This window comes from Diaphorina citri, unplaced genomic scaffold, assembly GCF_000475195.1.
Source record: "Diaphorina citri unplaced genomic scaffold, Diaci psyllid genome assembly version 1.1 scaffold600, whole genome shotgun sequence".
Lineage (NCBI taxonomy): Eukaryota > Metazoa > Arthropoda > Insecta > Hemiptera > Psyllidae > Diaphorina > Diaphorina citri.
The window spans coordinates 9,373-30,145 of NW_007378034.1; the positions used below are offsets into that span (position 1 = coordinate 9,373).

At 38.0% G+C, this 20,773-nt stretch overlaps 1 protein-coding gene across 1 annotated transcript in view; it reads left to right on the plus strand.

Annotated features, from left to right (window-relative positions):
- The first annotated feature begins 498 nt into the window (after window positions 1-498).
- The window catches only part of LOC103510449 (myosin heavy chain 95F), a 28,889-nt gene continuing 8,614 nt past the window's right edge, over window positions 499-20,773 (plus strand). The window contains exons 1-15 of the mRNA XM_026824487.1: window positions 499-608; window positions 2,237-2,422; window positions 5,560-5,633; window positions 5,938-5,997; window positions 7,331-7,555; window positions 7,834-7,879; window positions 8,008-8,055; window positions 8,374-8,636; window positions 8,761-8,910; window positions 9,122-9,322; window positions 9,535-9,670; window positions 10,221-10,502; window positions 13,731-13,895; window positions 14,300-14,523; window positions 15,871-16,065. Of these exons, the coding sequence (XP_026680288.1) occupies window positions 596-608; window positions 2,237-2,422; window positions 5,560-5,633; window positions 5,938-5,997; window positions 7,331-7,555; window positions 7,834-7,879; window positions 8,008-8,055; window positions 8,374-8,636; window positions 8,761-8,910; window positions 9,122-9,322; window positions 9,535-9,670; window positions 10,221-10,502; window positions 13,731-13,895; window positions 14,300-14,523; window positions 15,871-16,065 (2,268 nt within the window). The 5' untranslated portion in view covers window positions 499-595. The remainder of the gene's footprint in view (window positions 609-2,236; window positions 2,423-5,559; window positions 5,634-5,937; window positions 5,998-7,330; window positions 7,556-7,833; window positions 7,880-8,007; window positions 8,056-8,373; window positions 8,637-8,760; window positions 8,911-9,121; window positions 9,323-9,534; window positions 9,671-10,220; window positions 10,503-13,730; window positions 13,896-14,299; window positions 14,524-15,870; window positions 16,066-20,773) is intronic.

Sequence of the window (20,773 nt, forward strand, 5' to 3'; positions counted from 1 at the left end):
TTAAAATTTGGCTTTAATAGAGGCAATTTCCCTGTATTACAGGACTTATAAGTTTCATGAAACAGGGCCCAGGAGATTGGTAATTCTAGGGATTTAATGATGTGTGCACTGAAAATTTACAAGATTTTTTACTCGCAAAATGGATGAGAAAATGGAAAGTGGGTTATTTTAAAGCCGAATGGCAGATAAATAATGATAAAAACCACCAATTATATTAGCAGTTTGATCAATGTGTTAGATTTTGTTACGTACCGCCCCATCCTTGCTTACTAATAAATAATGATATCATACTCACATAATAATTATTATCCTTTATCACATTGATTCACTGTAGATTTTAAACGAAGCGCGAAAAGGTTCAATCAAGTGGCTCCCCTATAGCGACAATCGCTAAAACTAGCTCACATTGACGGTTGCTAAGGGCAACGCCTGCGACTGCGTAAACAAAATCAACATAAGAAGGGTGTTTTCATGTCTGTAATGTTGTCCTGTATTCTCGTTTAAATATTACGAAATATTTAATTAAAAATATGATTTTTTCTTTTATTTTGAATTGATAAGTGTTTAGTATAGTGCAGTATTCTCAGTTGAAACAATGTCGGAACAAAGTAAGAGCTCCTATATTATAATATCTCAATAACATAGGTCACAAGTTCATAATTTGTTAGGTTTTCTTGACAGGAAACCCCCCTGCTTCTTTCTCGTAATCATGACCCATCCCAATTCAATATGAATTGTATGCTTGTATGTTTTGTACTTATAATAAGATGAAAATTTTTATTTAAAAGGTTTCATATTGTTCAATAGTTCTATTTATCATGTACTATTGCATGAGTAACAGTCTTTCAATCACTTTTTTTTTACCTATAATTTATTTCTGTAAAGTTTTGTGATGTACATAAGTATTTCGAAGTTCTAAGCCCTTTGTCAATAACTACTAATGAATTTATTGTTAATACATGAGTTAACAATAGCATACCTTCTTACTCCTTATACTCATCCTGCCTACCTCTATTATTTTAGTTGATGTACCTACATAGTATAAACATCCCAATATGTATTGGCATTGGACATGATACATACCTAATGGATACACTGACATGTTTACTTGCCAGGGCTTTTGAATTTTCATAATAGGTGACATAAGTACCTACATATAGCACTAGCTAGGTATGGCGAAGCAAGAGTTTCGATGGTAGGTATAAGTGCATACTGGCATAGAATAACCAAGTACTTATTCCAAATGTCATATAATAAGGTATTATGTACATAAGTATTTCGAAGTTCTAAGCCCTTTGTCAATAACTACTAATGAATTTATAGTTAATACACGAGTTAACAATAGCATACCTTCTTACTCCTTACTCATCCTGCCTACCTCTATTATTTTAGTTGATGTACCTACATAGTATAAACATCCCAATATGTATTGGCATTGGACATAATACATAACTAATGGATACACTGACATGTTTACTTGCCAGGGCTTTTGAATTTTCATAATAGGTGACATAAGTACCTACCTATAGCACTAGCTAGCTATGGCGAAGCAAGAGTTTCGATGGTAGGTATAAGTGCATACTGGCATAGAATAACCAAGTACTTATTCCAAATGTCATATAATAAGGTCGAGTTCACTGAATTATTAATGTTTTTTACCCCTTCCTTTTCACACTCTGGTCTTGTAGAAACATTTGCTTATCAGTCCTACTGATATATGTACCTATTGGAACACCCATTAAAACACGCGAGTATTGCCTTGTACCTTCACAGTTGCATCAATCGATAAAAATAAATTTTGACTCACTGATTGATTGAGAAGGCACTTAGCCATAAAGGTCTGATTTTTGGCATTTTCATCGGACATCTTCAACTCTTTTCGGGGTATACAAATGAATCAAAATATGAAGGCACACACCCTTAAGATTACTGAGCAAAAACGAACACGTGATTTTTGTAATTGATTAAGTCTGAGGCCTACCAACCTGGATCATTACTGTGCTGAGTACAATCTTGATTCTCAATTAATTTATTAATATCAATTCCGAGATAATCTGACTTGGTATACCAGTCTCATTAGCATTAGTGTAGTGGTTGGCGCGGTGGACTTTGAATCCGTGGTGTACAAGTTCAAGCCATATCGTGATAAGCATTCATGTTTGACACAATTAAGTTCTTTGAACTCATTTCACGATCCCCGACTAGAAACGTTGACTCATATTTCTATCTGTTTCAGTGATGGAGAACCAAAAGGTCTGGGTACCAGACCCGGCAGATGGGTTTGTTCTGGGCCGAATTCTGGACCTGGGTATGGACGAAGTCACTGTTCAGCCTTTGGACTCGAAGAAACCCAAGGCAGCATTTTCTCTGGATCGGGTCTACACAGCAGAAGAGCATGACAGCAAAGATGTTGATGATAACTGTAAGTTTTGATTATGACCGTTTTAAATACCTTGTCACGATTGACTTGTGAAGGAATGCGTGCGTATGTCAACAAAACAGGTACGATCTTCATTAGAGATGTGTGAAGAGAGCTCTTTTCATTATTTTCAGTGGGCTACTCAGTCAATAAATCAAATCCTAAAACATGTTTGGGGTGCATGGTTGGTCCAGTGGTAACGCGCTTGCTTGCCATGCAGAAGATCCCGGGTTCGAATCCCACCATCGACAAAAATTTGTACTCGTTTTTCGATTGCAAATATTTCAACGGGTTACTTTCTGGTGTTCTCGTGTTGACCCAGCACCTAAATGGGAAGTATTGTGCCCCTTCTCGCCCATCTGACGAAAGGCAAACTACGGGATGGGCATGCCACGCCACAGGCCACATCAAGCGTCTCGCCCATTTGATGAGAGGCAGACTACGGGATGGACATGCTACGACACAGACCACATGCCCAATGTAGAGGTTGTTTCATTGCTACGAAATAAAAACGGCGGTGAAACACTTATCTTAAAAAAAAAAATGATAATAATAATAAAAAAAATAACCCCCTATAAGTTAGGATCTGACTCACTAACCGACTAGTTCACTTTTATAACTTACTCACTCTTTACTCTTTATAGATTCTTAGGTGAGTTACCAACAAGGTACATCTAGGTAGGCTAGGTACTGTTTATCATATTACAGCATCTCAGCCTTATGTATCTCAAAACCACATTACAAATTTCAGCTTGATGGATTTTGACTATTATGAAATACATTCAACTGGAGTTTCGCATATTGAAGCAGAAAGAAGACCCTACTCTGCAAACCAGAGTGTTAAATGGCACTCATGCAGAACTGTAGGTTTATTTGTTCGTTCCTTGCTGTTTTATTTCGAGAGTGAAAGTGAAATCCACTTTTATTAGGTGTGGATATGAGTAAAATTATTACTAGATTACTACATAGGTATTACTACGAGATCTATTTAGTGAATATTTTATAACTTATCAGGGTTAACAAGCACTACTTAAAATAATGGGTGAAAATAGTACGGTCAAATTTGTATCTAGAGTGAACTGCGCCAATCTCTGGTAACCAAAGTGATGATGACCAACAGGGGCGGACTCAAGGGCACTGTCATCCTAGTGCCTCTCAAAGTATATGAAGCCAACAATGCCCGTGACGCCCTGGCTAAGGCTATATACAGTCGACTGTTTGATCATGTGGTGTATAGAATCAACAAGAGTATTCCGTTTAAGGCTTCCAGCTACTATATTGGAGTTCTGGACATTGCAGGATTTGGTAAGACTTTCACACGAGCTATGTTTAGGGCATTATTAGGTATTTCAATAGGCTAGTACGAATTTGGATGTATTTTTATAACAATTTTGTATGTGAAAAAGCCTTTGCACATTCCTTGCTGTTTTATTTCGAGAGTGATAGTGAAATACACTTTTATTAGGTGTGGATATGAGTAAAATTATTACTAGATCACTACATAGGTATTACTACGAGATCTATTTAGTGAATATTTTATAACCTATCAGGGTTAACAAGCACTACTTAAAATAATAGGTGAAAATAGTACGGTCAAATTTGTATCTAGAGTTTTGTTTTATGAGAATGTGTAAGTGAACATTCTAATTTATTTCCAACGAGTAGGTTGTAGGAAGGACATACTAGTATCAATATTTGTAATTTGTAATAATTATAAATACGAGTTTGTTAGACTAGTTCGAAATAGAAAGGCTTGAGGTTCTAAGGTACTTTCTTATCGGTACTTCATAATAGTGTTAGATAATAAATCATTAAAATTAGATGACTAGAGTAAAGGCAGGACGAGAAATGGATTAGATATTAGATAAGTTCAATTATTTGAGATAATATTTTGATAAAAGGTTTGGGGTTGAGTTTTAAAAGATTTTGATTTCTTATCTGACGATCAAAAGATTCATGAAAGAATGTTGAGGATGTTACAATGCAAGATATTTCAACCCTCTAATTCCTTTTGATGCGGTCTTTATTGAAGGTGTGTTAAAAGAAGTTTAACACACGATCCATTGGAATCTCAATTTCAAGTTCAAATTTGAACCCTTTTCGTCCTGAAATTCACCTCTGTGGTCCATCTCAGTCCAACTTATTTTTGTAGCCTAGGAAGTCTGAACCTTGCGGGAATTTAGATACCATCATGTCAATCTCTACACACCATGGATTTACTACAAGGCTTTGTCATACTCTGTAGAAATGAAATTACTGAGCGTCTTCGGTTTAGCAGTACCATAATGAGGCAATGCGTTTCCTAACCACAAGAATAGAAAGGAAATCTCAGGAGATAGGACGCAAACGCAATGAAGAATGAATGAATAGGAGTCATGATTAATGAAACAGTACTAGTACCTAATGCAGTAATGAAATGAAACAGCTCAAGATCTAATGCAATAACTGTAATAAGGCAAATGATCAAGTCTATTATTTACTTATGTTTCTTTGTTTACTATATTTTAGAAGTAGAATAATGTTATTATAGTCATAAAGTCATTCTGTATTCTTCAGGTACATTTATAGTAAAAGTTTTAGTCATGTCATTGGGTCTGTTGCCCCGTAAAAGCCATAGTTGACCATTCAACGTGACTTTACCAAACCAAAAATTTGTCATTGATAAACAATAAATGTCGATCTAAAGTTCTTTGAAGTTCATTAATTCATTTAGTTACATTTTTTGTAAATGTTAAATATTATAATTTATCATTACGGCTATTACGAGTAGTATGAAAATTTCGAACGAATTGAGTCTTTAGAATTTAGATATATTAATTATTGTTACCTAAGAAACTGTCAGGCATGTGCATACACAATTGCGTTAATTGATCATCATTATTCTTACCGTTTTTATTATTATTGGATACTAGGTATTTGTGTTTTTCTACTCCGACTCGAGTTTCGCCTATTTTATTGTGTGTTCGCCCGACCACAATTGATCATTGCAATTGTGAAATGATCTATGACATTCCCCACATAAAGGCACGAATATCCTCTTGTTCTGAAACGACCACTGAAACTGTAGACTTGAATTTACTTTTTACTTCAATGATTTCCATGTCATTATTTCTAACAATGGACTGTTTCGTCTCCTACAGGTTCCCTCATGTACTTGAACGAAGCCACATTGTTGAATAATATCAAGAACCGTTATAACAAGGATAAAATTTATGTAAGTACTAGCTGAATTCCGTCGCTTCGCTCCGGAATCCCGCTAGTTCATCCCGAGGCATGGCCAAACTTGTGGAAAAGGCATTTGACATTGAAAGCGTCTCAGGTTCTCTTACCTATAAATTTGCACCTCCTAGGAGTAGATTAATCAAAATGTAACTTACTGTTTCTATTAATCTACTATTTCTATATTTTATAAATTGCAAACTTTCGTTGTGGGTCTTACATATCATCCAATAGAATTCCACATGTGAAACAAACAATGCCTCCCTTTTCTATGTCTAACTTTCCTCATATCATTCCAGACCTATGTTGCGAACATTCTGATAGCTGTCAATCCGTATTTCGAAATCAAGCAGCTCTACTGATTTTAGCGATCAAAAATTGATCATATCTCAGGATCGGTTTAGATTTTCGCAAAATCCTTCTTATTGCACACCTAGACCATAAAAGGAATAGTCCTATCAAATTTCAGCTTTCTAGGTCTTGTGATTCTTGAGATAGAGCGATCAGTGTGGAACTATGAACGGATCTTGTTCTTATAATATAAGATCTGTTCGCCTCTTTTCTTGTTAGAGTTGATTTTGGAAAAAAAAAATCCCGGTTGGGTCATTTTGGGTGTTCATAGTAAGTAACTACTTATTAGGGGCCCAAAGCCAGATCAGAGGGAAATGGCTGTAGGAAATTGACTCAGGGCCAATATTTTGAAAGAATTCGGCCTGCGGCGCAGTTATTTCATGTGCGAATGGAGGACTTAAGCCCTTACCCTAGTGGGATGAAAAAAGATTGGAGAATTAATATTGAACAGGCTTGGTGGGAACATTACTTGAAGAAAAAAAAAATCTGTTACGCAGTGGGAATAGGGTGGAAAATCTTGAAAAAGTAGACTGGAAATTTGGAAAAAATGGACTGGAAAACCGAGAAAAGTCAGGGAATTTTTTTCATTTTGGTAGACACCCTGTATGAATTTGATGGCACATTCGTTCTCTTTTGACAAAATTTTTGATGGCAAATTCGAGGAAATCAGGCTGTATGTCGTAAATTATTGGTGTAAAAAAAGTGGATATAACTTTCGAAATTTTTTGATATTGGCTTGTTACAAGCGCATATTTCGTGAACCATCATTCCTAGAACCCTTACATGTACACCGATTGATTTTTTCATTTTGGTAGACACCCTGTATGAATTTGATGGCACATTCGTTCTCTTTTGACAAAATTTTTGATGGCAAATTCGAGGAAATCAGGCTGTATGTCGTAATCTATTGATGTAAAAAAAAGTGGATATAACTTTCGAAATTTTTTGATATTGGCTTGTTACAAGCGCATATTTGGTGACCATCATTCCCTAGAACCCTTACATTTACACCGATTGATTTCTCGTGAAAAGTTACATAGGAAAGACTCGTTGGTCATCTTAAATACTCTAATGGAAACTGTTGTAAAAAAAAAAAATCATGTTGAAATATTTGGAGATATCACAGAGAGGAGAGAGGGAGCAGAGAGAACCTTCCAGTCTGAAAGCAGTCTAATCATTTATTTCCGTGGGAGCCATAATCTATGAAAGACTAAATCTCATTGACTTATTTTTAGTCCCCAACAACTATGAATGCAGGTAGAACCATTTTTCCTATGGAATTTCCATCGATTTTGACATTATCCGTAAGAAAAATTTGGCTAAAGTGAATTTTCTTTCTAGGGTACGAACTTCATCCGATGTATCAAGCCCAACCAGAAGATGGTGGACCACCATTTCGAGGGGGGTTCCATATTGTCACAGCTCCAGTGTTCGGGCATGACCTCAGTACTGGAACTCATGCAGCAAGGGTACCCATCTAGGGCGCACTTCCAAGACCTCTACGCTATGTATAAGAAGTTTTTGCCCCCGGAGTTGGCACGATTGGATCCACGCCTGTTTTGTAAGGTAAGCAAAAAATTACAGCATTTTCAATTTTAAATATTTATCTAAGTCATTCATTCATTCATTCATTAAGTTGTTTATTTATTTCATTCATTTATTTGATAATTAATTTGATTGAACTTTATTGTTGGTCGGTCATTTTTCACTCTATTCATCTGATTTCATTTGTGAACTTTCCACTTTTTGTCAGCACAGCTAGATCATAAACAAATAAAAATTTTATCACCTTTCTTTATTTGTGTATCAAATTCCATTACAATTCAAATCTATTCTATTCCCAGGCACTATTCCGAGCTCTGGGTATGAACGAGAAGGATTACAAGTTCGGTGTGTCCAAGGTTTTCTTCCGTCCGGGGAAGTTTGCCGAATTTGATGCCATCATGAGATCGGACCCCGATAATTTGGCCAATATGGTGGCCAAGGTCAAAAAGTGGCTCCTCATGTCTCACTGGAAGAAAGCACAGTGGTGCGCTCTGTGCCTATTGAGCAGAAAATCCTTGATGGTGAGTTAGAGGAAATATGGATGCCAAAATAAAATATCTTCTAGCTTCGTTTGGGGACGGGATTATTTTAACATACCATCATAATAATTGTATCGTTTGATAAACATGACTAAATATTGACGCCTTAAGTGCCACAAGATTTTCAGAGTACCTTTTTGGGGGACCAACAATTTTTTTTTTTTTTTTTTAAGAGCACTTAGCATAAAGGTCTTATTTTTGATATTTACATCAAAACTCTTCATCTTTTTTTCGGGTTTAAATACCAACTTATCTAACACTGCATCACCTTTTAGTCATAATCCTTGTATCCATTTGCAGCCAATCCGGTGCTAGAAGCGTTCGGAAACGCCAAGACAACGCGTAACAACAACTCTTCTCGTTTTGGCAAATTCATGGAAGTTCACTTCGACTCTAGATGTACCGTGGTGGGTGGCTACATTTCGCATTATCTTCTGGAGAAGTCGAGAATTTGCACGCAGAGTCCTGAGGAGCGGAATTATCATGTGTTCTATCTGCTGTGTGCCGGTGCTGATGAGAAGCTGAGGAACAAACTGAAGCTGAGCAAACCTGACGACTTTCTGGTGAGTTTGAACATTTAATATCTAAAGGCACTGTCAATTTATCTTGCCCTTGCACATATTCTACCTTTGGAAATGGTATATCTACTTTCATATCTATAACCAATACATCTTTTTTCCATTTCAGTATTTGAAGAACGGCTGTTCCCAATATTTCACAAACTCCACTACAGAGAAAACGCTAAGTCCCAATCAGAAGAGTGCGATGCATTCTAAGAAAGGACCACTGAGAGATCCTATGTTGGATGATGTGGAAGATTTCAAGAATATGGACCAGGTAAAATTTCTGCTTCTTCTTTTTTTCGATACCTAAAGAGGTAACTTCTGCTTCATTTGGCACTTTTTTCTTGAAAATATTTGATACGATACTGTAACAACGGATGTCTTATCGACCTGAAATCGCAAAGAGGAGGACAGATTATTTCAAAGAGAGTAATATTTTTATTGACATTTCACTTATTCTTATTTCATATTTTCTTCCGTTTCAGGCTCTGGGAAGACTAGGCCTAACCGAGTTGGAACGGTACGAACTTTACTCCATGCTGAAGAATGGCTGTTCTCAATATTTCACAAACTCCACTACAGAGAAAACGCTAAGTCCCAATCAGAAGAGTGCGATGCATTCTAAGAAAGGACCTCTGAGAGATCCTATGTTGGATGATGTGGAAGATTTCAAGAATATGGACCAGGTAAAACTTCTGCTTCTTCTTTTTTTTCGATACCTAAGGAGGTAACTTCTGCTTCATTTGGCACTTTTTTCATGAAAATATTTGATACAATACTGTAACAACGGAGGTCTTATCGACCTGAAATCGCAGAGAGGAGGACAGATTATTTCAAAGAGAGTAATATTTTTATTGACATTTTACTTATTCTTATTTCATATTTTCTTCCGTTTCAGGCTCTGGGAAGACTAGGCCTAACCGAGTTGGAACGGTACGAACTTTACTCCATGGTGGCTGCAGTTTTACACCTGGGCAACATTTCCTTTGAAGAGAATCTAGAGGAGAGCAAAGGAGGATCCAAAGTTTGCGAAAGTAAGAATTCAAACCCAACCACAGTTGTGTTTGGTCCTGTGTGCGTTTTGTTCGGTGTTGTTGTTTTTCAAATGTCGGGAACTTGGCCATTAGGTCCTTATAACACGTGCATCCCAATACTTATTCCTCAAATATCACATGTATCGTTTTTCACCCTAAAATAATATGAATCACCCTTCCTGTCACTCACCCTAACTACGATATACGACCCCTAGTAACCCAGTGAAGTAATAATAATAACTATTGATATTTTGAATTCATAGTAACAACGGGGTGTCAACCCCCAGTCAAATACTATCATGGACATAATTATTTTCCTCACCCTTCTCTCAATTCTCATGATGGGTTCTCTGTGTAGTTTAAAGCAGGTACTTGTACAGAAACCAACCACAATGGTGTATTGGTTAACGCGCTAGACTTCGGATCTGGAGGTTGGTGGTTCGATTCCAAGTCAAGTCATAAAGTTTATCGAGGTTTATCAAGTGGAGAAAAATAATTTTGACAATCATTTAAGTATTGTTTAATACAATTCAAATTATTTGTATTTCAGATTCGGAAGAATGTCTGAAAACTGCCGCTCTCCTGCTTAGTGTCGACCCTGAAGAACTGCGCCAATCTCTGGTAACCAAAGTGATGATGACCAACAGGGGCGGACTCAAGGGCACTGTCATCCTAGTGCCTCTCAAAGTATATGAAGCCAACAATGCCCGTGACGCCCTGGCTAAGGCTATATACAGTCGACTGTTTGATCATGTGGTGTATAGAATCAACAAGAGTATTCCGTTTAAGGCGTCCAGCTACTATATTGGAGTTCTGGACATTGCAGGATTTGGTAAGACTTTCACACGAGCTACGTTTAGGGCATTATTAGGTATTTCAATAGGCTAGTACGAATTTGGATGTATTTTTATAACAATTTTGTATGTGAAAAAGCCTTTGCACCACCGTCTTTAAACTTTTTCAGTCAACAAATTTCTGTGCTATGCATTTCTGGCGATAAACTTCAAAACAAAGAAGATCACTACTGGTAAACTTCGATGTCCTTTCGACCATACCTTCCTAAAACTTCTTCCACCTTCTTTAAACCTTAAGACCGCACCATTATTCCCACCTAATGTTGTTATTTCCACTTTGCTCCCACTCACAGAATACTTCACTGTGAACAGTTTCGAGCAGTTCTGCATCAACTACTGCAACGAGAAACTGCAGCAGTTTTTCAACGAGAGAAGCGCTTGCCTTCTTAGCGATAGGTCGTGGGTTCAATTTCCGCCCGGGGGGAACTTTATCCTAAACAGATGAGATTCGCTCTCGGAAAGATTTTGGTCTTCTCCTATCCTGTCGTCCTTTATTTTATTTTAGGACGATAAGACCTCATAGTTCCCTTTATCAAAACTAAAAAAAACTATCTCTAGCTTTGGCAATTCAATTCAACTTTATTGTGCTGATTATTTTTCAGTCTATGCTGGCAAGGATGGAGTCTCTTATCAATCAACTGAAGAAAGATAAGGAGAGCAGTATAGACCAGCTCAAACGCCTTCAGCAAGACATGCAAGCTGCCGTTCTCAAGATAAAGGTACCTATTTCCTAACTACACTTTTTACTTTCATAAGATAAGAAATAAATATGACGTTCGGCAACCCTTTTTACTAGATACTAGATTTAGAAAGGACCGTTTCATAATAGTGCTTCTCTATGATGTTCGAATAGGACTGAAAGGTCCCTTTAGTCCAGCAGTAGGCTACTACTTTTACTATGGTCAAATTCTCAAAGGCTACTACTTTTACTATGGTCAAATTCTCAAAGAACTTTCAGGAATTCCATACCTTGACTGGGAATGAAGAATGAACACACGCCTTCCTGTTTACCAGGCGGGCGTCTTGACCCCGACACCCCCTCTCAAAGACTACAGAACCTTCTGCAAGGATATCATTTGTAACTTAAAATTCCCTTGGAAGGATTTCTATTTTCAGCCGAAATTCCCCTTTTATACGAAGTATAGGTCCGTATGTCTAGTTGTAGTTAATTTCTGGTTGTAAAACTCCAAGTTTTTCCCACTATTTTCCCACCACAGAAAACCCCAACCATCAAGGCCGACGAAATCAACAAGCTGTACACAAGTCTCATGATCAAGTCTAACGAGGAGATGGACAAACTGCAGAAGAAACTGGAAAACCAAAGAAGCGCGGAGGAGCAGGAGAGGCTGAGGAAAATCCAGATGGAGATGGAAGCGGAGAAGAGAAGAAAACAACAGGAGGAGAATGCGAAACGAGAGGAAGAGGAGAATAAGAAGAAGTAAGAACTAAGATAGAATAACAAACGAACAAAGAATGTAATTGCCAGCCTAGTTCGCTTGGAGGGTAGCGCGTCTGCCTTGTAAGCGCTAGGTCACGGGTTCGATTCCCGCCCGGGGCGTATTTTATACTGAACGGATAAGGTTCGTTCATGGCTGGCTTTCTCCTATCCTGTCTTCATTCTCTTTGCTTTCGTAATGATGAGACTTTAGCAGTTACAATTCCTTATATCAAACATCTTTAAAAAGGGGGGGGGGCAAAAGTAAGTACAAACAAAAATAATAGAAAGTGTAACTTTTAATCAGTAAATTACGTACCTATTATGTGATCCTGCTAAAAAAAAGTTTAAACCTGTAACATTGCTTGAGATTCCATCCTGTGCCTTCCTACTTTGCTAATCTAGACAATAAATTTACTTTCCAGGAAAATGGAAATGGAGCAAAGAAGGAAGCTGGAAGAAGAGGCAAGACTGAAACAAGAAGTTTTGGACAAGAAAACTGCCGCTCTCATTCAGGTAAAGGGACATTAAGGGGAATCCATACAACCAATTCTTACATATCTTCTTTAAAATTTATTTTTACCCATCTTCTTCTTCCTCTCCTTCTCACTTGTACAGACGGGGTCGGCGTTTTTCGTCAGCCCCAGGGCTGATTGTTTGTACCTATACCTTTGTATTTATTGTTATTAGTGGTTATCTACATATCTTCTTTAAAAATTATTTTTACCTATCTTCTTCTTCCTCTCCTTCTCCCTTGTACAGACGGGGTCGGCGTTTTTCGTCAGCCCCAGGGCTGATTGTTTGTACCTATACCTTTGTATTTATTGTTATTAGTGGTTATCTTATGAGAATTTCACGTTGAGTGTTATTGCTAATGACCAGGTACTATTTGTTACATATTGTGGGTCGGGTATGTCATTCAGTAAGTTAATCTAGCAGATTATTATCAGACCTTGTTAGGTACTTACCTCCTTCACTTATCACTCCTAAGTACTTGTCAGAAAAAAAAAGTATTTAGTAACTCAGCGTATTTTTCCTACTTCTATCTACGTTGTGGGTTTTCAATATTACTTTGCTCATATCTTTTTACTTTCCCATGGAAAATACCCATCCCTAGGTATTTCTGTAAGTTTTAGAAGATAACTACGAGTCTTACCACTCCTAAATGAATAACAGTTTCACTTTTCCCTCCTCTCACTCAACCATTTTACGAGTATATCTCGTAAATCTTTTCAATATTAATGGAGGAGTTGCAATTTGGAAAATATTATTCTTAAAAGGTCGATTCCTACGTAAAAAGTTGTGAAAAATCCAAATATGAGGTCGAAAATCCGGAAAAGTAAATTTAAAAGGTCGTTCAATTTTTAATTGCCGTTCTAATGAAAAAGTTCAAAGAGTTGATTATGACCAAACCTTAGACCACAAAGAAATCTGTATCAAATTTCATTAAAATATTACCCAATGAATACAGTACCTAGTCGAAAACTATTGGCTCATCTATCATGTTTTGACTTAAGCTCTTTACAAGCACATAATTTGTTAACCGTCATTCCTAGAGGCTTCATATGTATACCAATCGATTTCTCGCGAAAAGTTACATAGAAAAGACTCCTTGGTAATCTTAAATACTCTAATAGGAACTCTTGTACTGGTAAACTTCGATGTCCTTTCGACCATACCTTCCTAAAACTTTTTCCACCTTCTTTGAACCTTAAGACCGCACCATTATTCCCACCTAATGTTGTTATTTCCACTTTGCTCGCTCTCACAGAATACTTCACTGTGAACAGTTTCGAGCAGTTCTGCATCAACTACTGCAACGAGAAACTGCAGCAGTTTTTCAACGAGAGAATTCTCAAGGACGAGCAGGAATTATATCAGCGTGAGGGATTGCATGTGAAGAAGATTGACTTTGTTGACAATCAGGACTGCATTGGTGAGTTTTGAATGTTCCTTATTTCAAGCTAATTTTGTTTTTATGGAATGGGTCTTTTATATTGTTTTTCGCTTAGGTAAGCATAGTTTTTAAAGCGTCTGGTATGCTGTTGAGGCGTCACAAGCTCGAACCCCAATATGGAAGTATAGATCGTATACAGTGTACTTAGTGTGATTATCAATATTTTAGTAGAATTCAACCGCAATAATAGTACAAATTTTTGTGGGGAGCAAATAATTGTTTCTAACAGGTGAACAAGATCTATTCGATTGTTGTTCAACAAGATCTAATAGCCGCCAATGAAACCACAATCAAGACTGCAACACACTGACGAAATATTTGACTTTGACATAGGGTTTTCCGAACACGGAATGTAAGTAACACTTGAATTTCCTTTCTTTCAGACCTGATTGAAGCCAAAGGCTCGGGTATCTTCAGTCTCCTGGACGAGGAATCCAAGCTACCTCGCCACACGAGTGAACATTTCACCAGCGAAGTTCACAAGCAATGGGCGGGGCATTTCCGTCTTGCCTTACCTCGCATGTCTCGTCTCAAGTCTCATCGCGAGATTCGAGATGATGAGGGATTCCTGATTCGGCACTTTGCCGGTGCTGTATGCTATCAGACGGTAAGATGGTAGTGATGTAGCTGTTCAGTAGATCTCATGACCAAACCTTAGACCACAAAGAAATCTGTATCAAATTTCATTAAAATGTTACCCAATGAATACAGTACCTAGTCGAAAACAATTGGCGTTTTCTCAAAAAATCATCTATCATGTTTTGACTTGTGCTCTTTACAAGCACATAATTTGTTAACCGTCATTCCTAGAGACTTCATATGTATACCAATCGATTTCTCGCGAAAAGTTACATAGAAAAGACTCCTTGGTAATCTTAAATACTCTAATAGGAACTCTTGTTATCCAAAAAATCATGTTCAAATATTTGGAGATATCACAGAGACTACAGAGAGGGATCTGGAAGAGAGAACCTTCCAACCTGAAATCAGAAGAGAGAATGAGCTCTGACGAAAATCTGGGTATAAAGAAACCTCCCCTTGACCCCCTACTACCAAAAATAAAAGTAGGGATAGGGGAAATGTAGGGGGATTGAGGGGAGGTTTCTCCTATTTCGACCATTGGTTTGGAGATTCCTCTGAGGTTATTCAGATAAAAGTTATGTACATTGTCTTCTTTCAAGTTATTCACAGATAGTTTTAAATATCCGCAGTTTGTTCGTGGTATCCGCCGTTAGTTCGCGGTATCCGCGGTTTGTTCGCGGTATCCACGGTTTGTTCGCGGTATCCCGAACAACTAGAACAAGAGAGACGGGATCACGAACTGGCACTCCGATTAGCAGAGGAAACCAACGGAGTTATTGAAGACATGTCGCCCCCATCTCGCAGGTACGTGGCTTCCTTTTACTCTCCCTCATGCTTAACGCTCACTCTCAAATTCTCACCCGTACACACTCTTACACAGCATGTTCTGGGTTGAACTGAATACTACAATGTGAGATGAAGTTAAAACAGTGTATTTTACTTTATCACTTATCACAAGGTATTTTTCTAGTCAAGCAAGGTCTTTTTACTGAATTGTTAGTTGTATGTATTATTCTTTAACCTATCAAATATACGAGACCTTGCTTAGACTGCTGGGGTAAAGGGACTTTTCAGTTCGCGGTATCCGCGGTTTGTTCGCGGTATCCGCCGTTCGTTCGCGGTATCCGCGGTTTGTTCGCGGTATCCGCGGTTCGTTCACGCTATCCGCGGTTTGTTCGCAGTATTCCTCACCAGGCTGGGTGCACGCCGTAAAGATCTATGAAAACTTTGAATTTACCGAGAATATTACCTGGGACCTCCGGTATACAAACCTAGTGTGATATTCACTACTAGAAGGTTACTCAGTTTAATAAACCATTCTCAAATTTTTAGTCAGTTTAACAAACCACTCTTTTGCTTCACAAATTTTCAGAATCAATTCATCGAGAAGAACAATGACGCCTTGCACGCATCCCTAGAAGCTCTGGTTCAAGAGAGCAAGAACCCATTCCTCCAGAGCTTGTTCCAGGAGAGTAGCAGTCAGAATAAGGGAAAGCTTACGTTCATTAGTGTCGGGTCTAAGTTCAAAACTCAACTCGGGGAACTCATGGATAAGCTGAAGAGTACGGTAAGACCAGAAATTTGAGATGCCTTTTTAGGATGGAGTTTGTTAAAGTAGTGACCCGCTAGACCATCTTAGACTGCTGGGGTAAAGGGACTTTTCAGTCCTATTCGGGCAGGATAAACAAGGTATATTCTATTCTGTCTAGAAGTCGTAGAAGAAAAAGAAAAATTCCGTTGGTCCTCATTTTTCCTGCTCTATGACTTTGAAACATCACCTAAAGCGCGACTGATATTGCTCATATCTTTTTACTTTCCCATGGAAAATACCCATCCCTAGGTATTTCTGTAAGTTTTAATAGATAACTACTAGTCTTACCACTCCTAAATGAATAACAGTTTCACTTTTCCCTCCTCTCACTCAACCATTTTACGAGTATATCTCGTAAATCTACTATTGAAGAAAAAAGTACTTTTTCCATTTACGTCTTTCCCTCTGCTGTCTACTCTAAGGAGATATCTTTTTGTGTGATATTTACATTTACGTGATTACTTTATTGGTTACTTGATGGGTTGATTTCACCGTTAGCCATGTTGTTCATTCTCTCCTATTATTTGCACCAGGCTGAGATGGAGAAGGAGGCAATGATGGATGCCAAGTTCCGCGAACAACTATTCGTAAATCTACTATTGAAGAAAAAAGTACTTTTTCCATTTACGTCTTTCCCTCTGCTGTCTACTGTACAGAAATCAAAGAAGATATCTTTTTGTGTGATATTTACATTTACGTGATTACTTTATTGGTTACTTGATGGTTGATTTCACCGTCAGCCATGTTGTTCATTCTCTCCTATTATTTGCACCAGGCTGAGATGGAGAAGGAGGCAATGATGGATGCCAAGTTCCGCGAACAACTAGAACAAGAGAGACGGGATCACGAACTGGCACTCCGATTAGCAGAGGAAACCAACGGAGTTATTGAAGACATGTCGCCCCCATCTCGCAGGTACGTGGCTTCCTTTTACTCTCCCTCATGCTTAACGCTCACTCTCAAATTCTCACCCGTACACACTCTTACACAGCATGTTCTGGGTTGAACTGAATACTACAATGTGAGATGAAGTTAAAACAGTGTATTTTACTTTATCACTTATCACAAGGTATTTTTCTAGTCAAGCAAGGTCTTTTTACTGAATTGTTAGTTGTATGTATTATTCTTTAACCTATCAAATATACGAGACCTTGCTTAGACTGCTGGGGTAAAGGGACTTTTCAGTCCTATTCGGGCAGGATAAACAAGGTATATTCTATTCTATTCTATATGAGTAAAGGCCAGTTCCCACTTGTCGTGAGTTTCATCCGATTTTTTTTCCGAATGTTCTGTAGGCAATGCAATTTAAATGAGAGTGTTCCCACTACACACGACACGATTTTTTTTCCGAGTGACAAGTGGAAACGGGACTTAACACGACAGGATTAGGTGTAGATGGTGTACGAATATGCTTCAACGTATTGCAACTCTACATAATATACTACACCTGTTTTCTTATGGGGGTCTTCTCTCCACCAAAAACAACTCAACGAATTTGATGGAATTCTTGTCACACAATTCACTGGAATTATCCTCTTTCTCACAAAATATGCATGCATATTTTCCCCATTCTATTTCGATCATACCTATATGTACCTACTCGTACACTTCTTGTCTGTGAAATAATAATCAGAAGTGGGTATTATATTGAGCTTTCATGAATATTTATATTTGTTCCTTTTTCGCCGCGGGCTTTTGAGTGTCCAAATAAGCTTTAATAATTGTCTGCCTACATTGATAATATTAGTTACGACACGATTTTTTTTTTCCGAACGACAAGTGGGAACGGGACTTAACACGACAGGATTAGGTGTAGATGGTGTAGGAATATGCTTCAACATATTGCAACTCTACATAATACACTACACCTGTTTTCTTATGGGGGAAAAACAACTCAACGAATTTGATTGAATTCTTGTCACACAACTCACTGGAATTATCCTCTTTCTCACAAAATATGCATAGGTACATATTTTCCCCATTTTAATCTATCCCCATTCTATTTCGATCATACCTATATGTACCTACTCGTACACTTCTTGTCTGTGAAATAATCAGAAGTGGGTATTATATTGAGCTTTCATGAATATCTATATTTGTTCCTTTTTCGCCAGGGGCTTTTGAGTGTCCAAATAAGCTTTAATAATTGTCTGCCTACATTGATAATATTAGTTTGTACCACAATCTTTTTAAATAGATATCTCTGGTCCTTGAATTTAAATAGGTAAAAATTTAGGTCGTAACTTTGTTGAATTTAGTAAGTATACATTTATCTTTTTATGTGTAGGTACATACATCACATTCTGGGACCAGCACTTTTCTATACATATTACAAATTTATAAATGGGCGCTTTAATTTTGCTACTTTTGCCTTCTTGTTCACACGTAGGTACATATCTCTGCCTCTCTTCTTTTTACCGGGTGTGCCATATCTCTCTTGTACATATACCGGGTGTTTGGTTTTGCTGTTCACAGGGAATCAGGTGCACTACAATCCAACAATAAATTGAACAGGTACCTATTCAAATTTTCAGCTTTTTCTGAAAGATTTTTTTTTCTTCTTCTAGAAATGCATGGTTTTCTGAGTTTTCATTTATCAATTTCTTCTTATATAGTCGATAAATTTGACTTATCTACTCGAATTCTTTCCGGAATGAGTTCATTTCAGGATTAATTTTGGTAAAAGTTAGCCAACTAGTTAGCCTGAAGGGTACACAGTTCATTTGTAACTCCCACAGAGTATCTTTCGAGCCTCATGAAGATCAGGTAGGTATTTAAATTGGGTATCATCCATCTATATAGGATATCTTGGATAAAGCTAACCTCTGATTCAGTTACTGTTGTTGCAGCAACTCTGCTTTCCTCTCCCGACTTCCCTCCAGTGTTCAAATCTAGGACCTCTGCAACCTCCTTTATGTTTTCCCAAGTGTTTGTGTTTGATTCAGTCCCGATATTCCACTAGCATGCCTGTAGAATTGGGCATCGTCCATCCATAGAAGATGTCCTCGAGTTTTTTGGCTACAGCTAAACACAATCTGTCCTGGTTTGGACCTGCCATTACCTGAGGGACATGAACAATTGTTTCAAACACATTTTATCACAGTATTTTTCAATTTAACCTGAGTACCTTATGTAATGCTGGCGACCAATAGTCCCCTAGGTGTGACGTTATTTTGACAACAAACATTAGTTTAATATCAATGAAACCCTTAACCTGTGTCCACACATAGTCGACGGCCATCGATCGACGAGGTGAATCTATGTTGTCGAGGTACTGTGGAGTGGACGGTATCAGTGGACTATGCTCATTCGCTACTTAGTTCAATTATCAAACAAATGAGAACAAAATGTCTCGGTTGGGTTTGAACTCACGCCCTCCTTCTTACCAAACGAAGTGACACACTGCGCCACCGAGGCAGTTTCACATACCTGCAGTCCGACAGGCAACCCATTGCTGCCTAGTCCCAGAGGTACATTGGTTGAAGGGAACCCTATCACATTGGCTAACATGGCATAATACACGCCTGATGTGGTCAGGAGGATTTCACCATGACGTTGTGCCTGGGCTGGGAATGTAGGATAAATGAGTACGCCATCTGTGCCTAGGATTTCCTGAAAATTAGATCAAAATTCTTGACTCTTGGAATTCTCTTCATAAGGATATAAGGGACTCACTAAGTCTAGGGACATTCAAGACCTCCCTGGTGAAATATCTTAAAGGCTCACAGTGAAAGAAAAATTTAGTGGTTGGGTGGAAGAGCTCCTCCAAGAGAACCCTTCCGCTTAAAAGAAAGCCGAAAAAAAATCCTTAATCCTCAGTCTCCAAATGAACAGATGCAATGGTGTCACTTTAATCCCATTTACTCAACCCCAAGTCCTTTAAAATTGAGCTGATGGTTGGCCAATTTCAGAGCAAGAAAACCTTAAGTCCAAAAAAGACTCTTAAGTCCATCATCAGTTTCTCTAAAAGATGATCCCAAGTCCTTCAAATACAACTTTTTTTATTATTATTTAACCAAAGAGTCTAGCTATTTAACCAAAAAGTCTAGTCTAGGAAAAAAAAAGTTGTAGAGTGTTGGAATCTTTTTTTTTTCGCTCTCCTGAAAAGTGGTAAAAACGGACTTAGAGACTTTATGGTGGGTCCAGACTTGTGCAATGCAACATGCAATGCAATGAAATTCGTTAGTTTGGACGTGTTTGAGAAAGTTGCAGCAAAGTTTTTGAACATTGCAGCAAACGTTTGTGGGTATCCGAGAGGTGGCGGTTTTCTGGCGAATGCCTTTGATGTGCGTTGCACTAGTTTGGTGTTTGCAAAGCATCGTGCAATGCAATGCAAATGATGTACCTACTATAGGCCATTACTAGTTGAGTATCGGTACAAAAATTCTCGGATACATGAAAAACGTTCGCATTCGTCAGATTTGATTTTACGTGCAATGGTGGGTCCAGACTTGTGCAATGCAACGTGCAAAGCATTTGCATGCATTGCACGTTGCATTGCACAAGTCTGGACCCACCATTATGCATCGCGCTATCCAATTTCGGTTTCGGAATTACCTCAAACTTGTCTTGTAACGTTGTGAGTAGAGTGCAGTATTTCTCCAAATCCGATTGTGATAGAAAGCCGCTGGTTTCAATATAGGTTTGGAACATTAGCAAATGGGGAGTGTAGCTAGACAGTCCT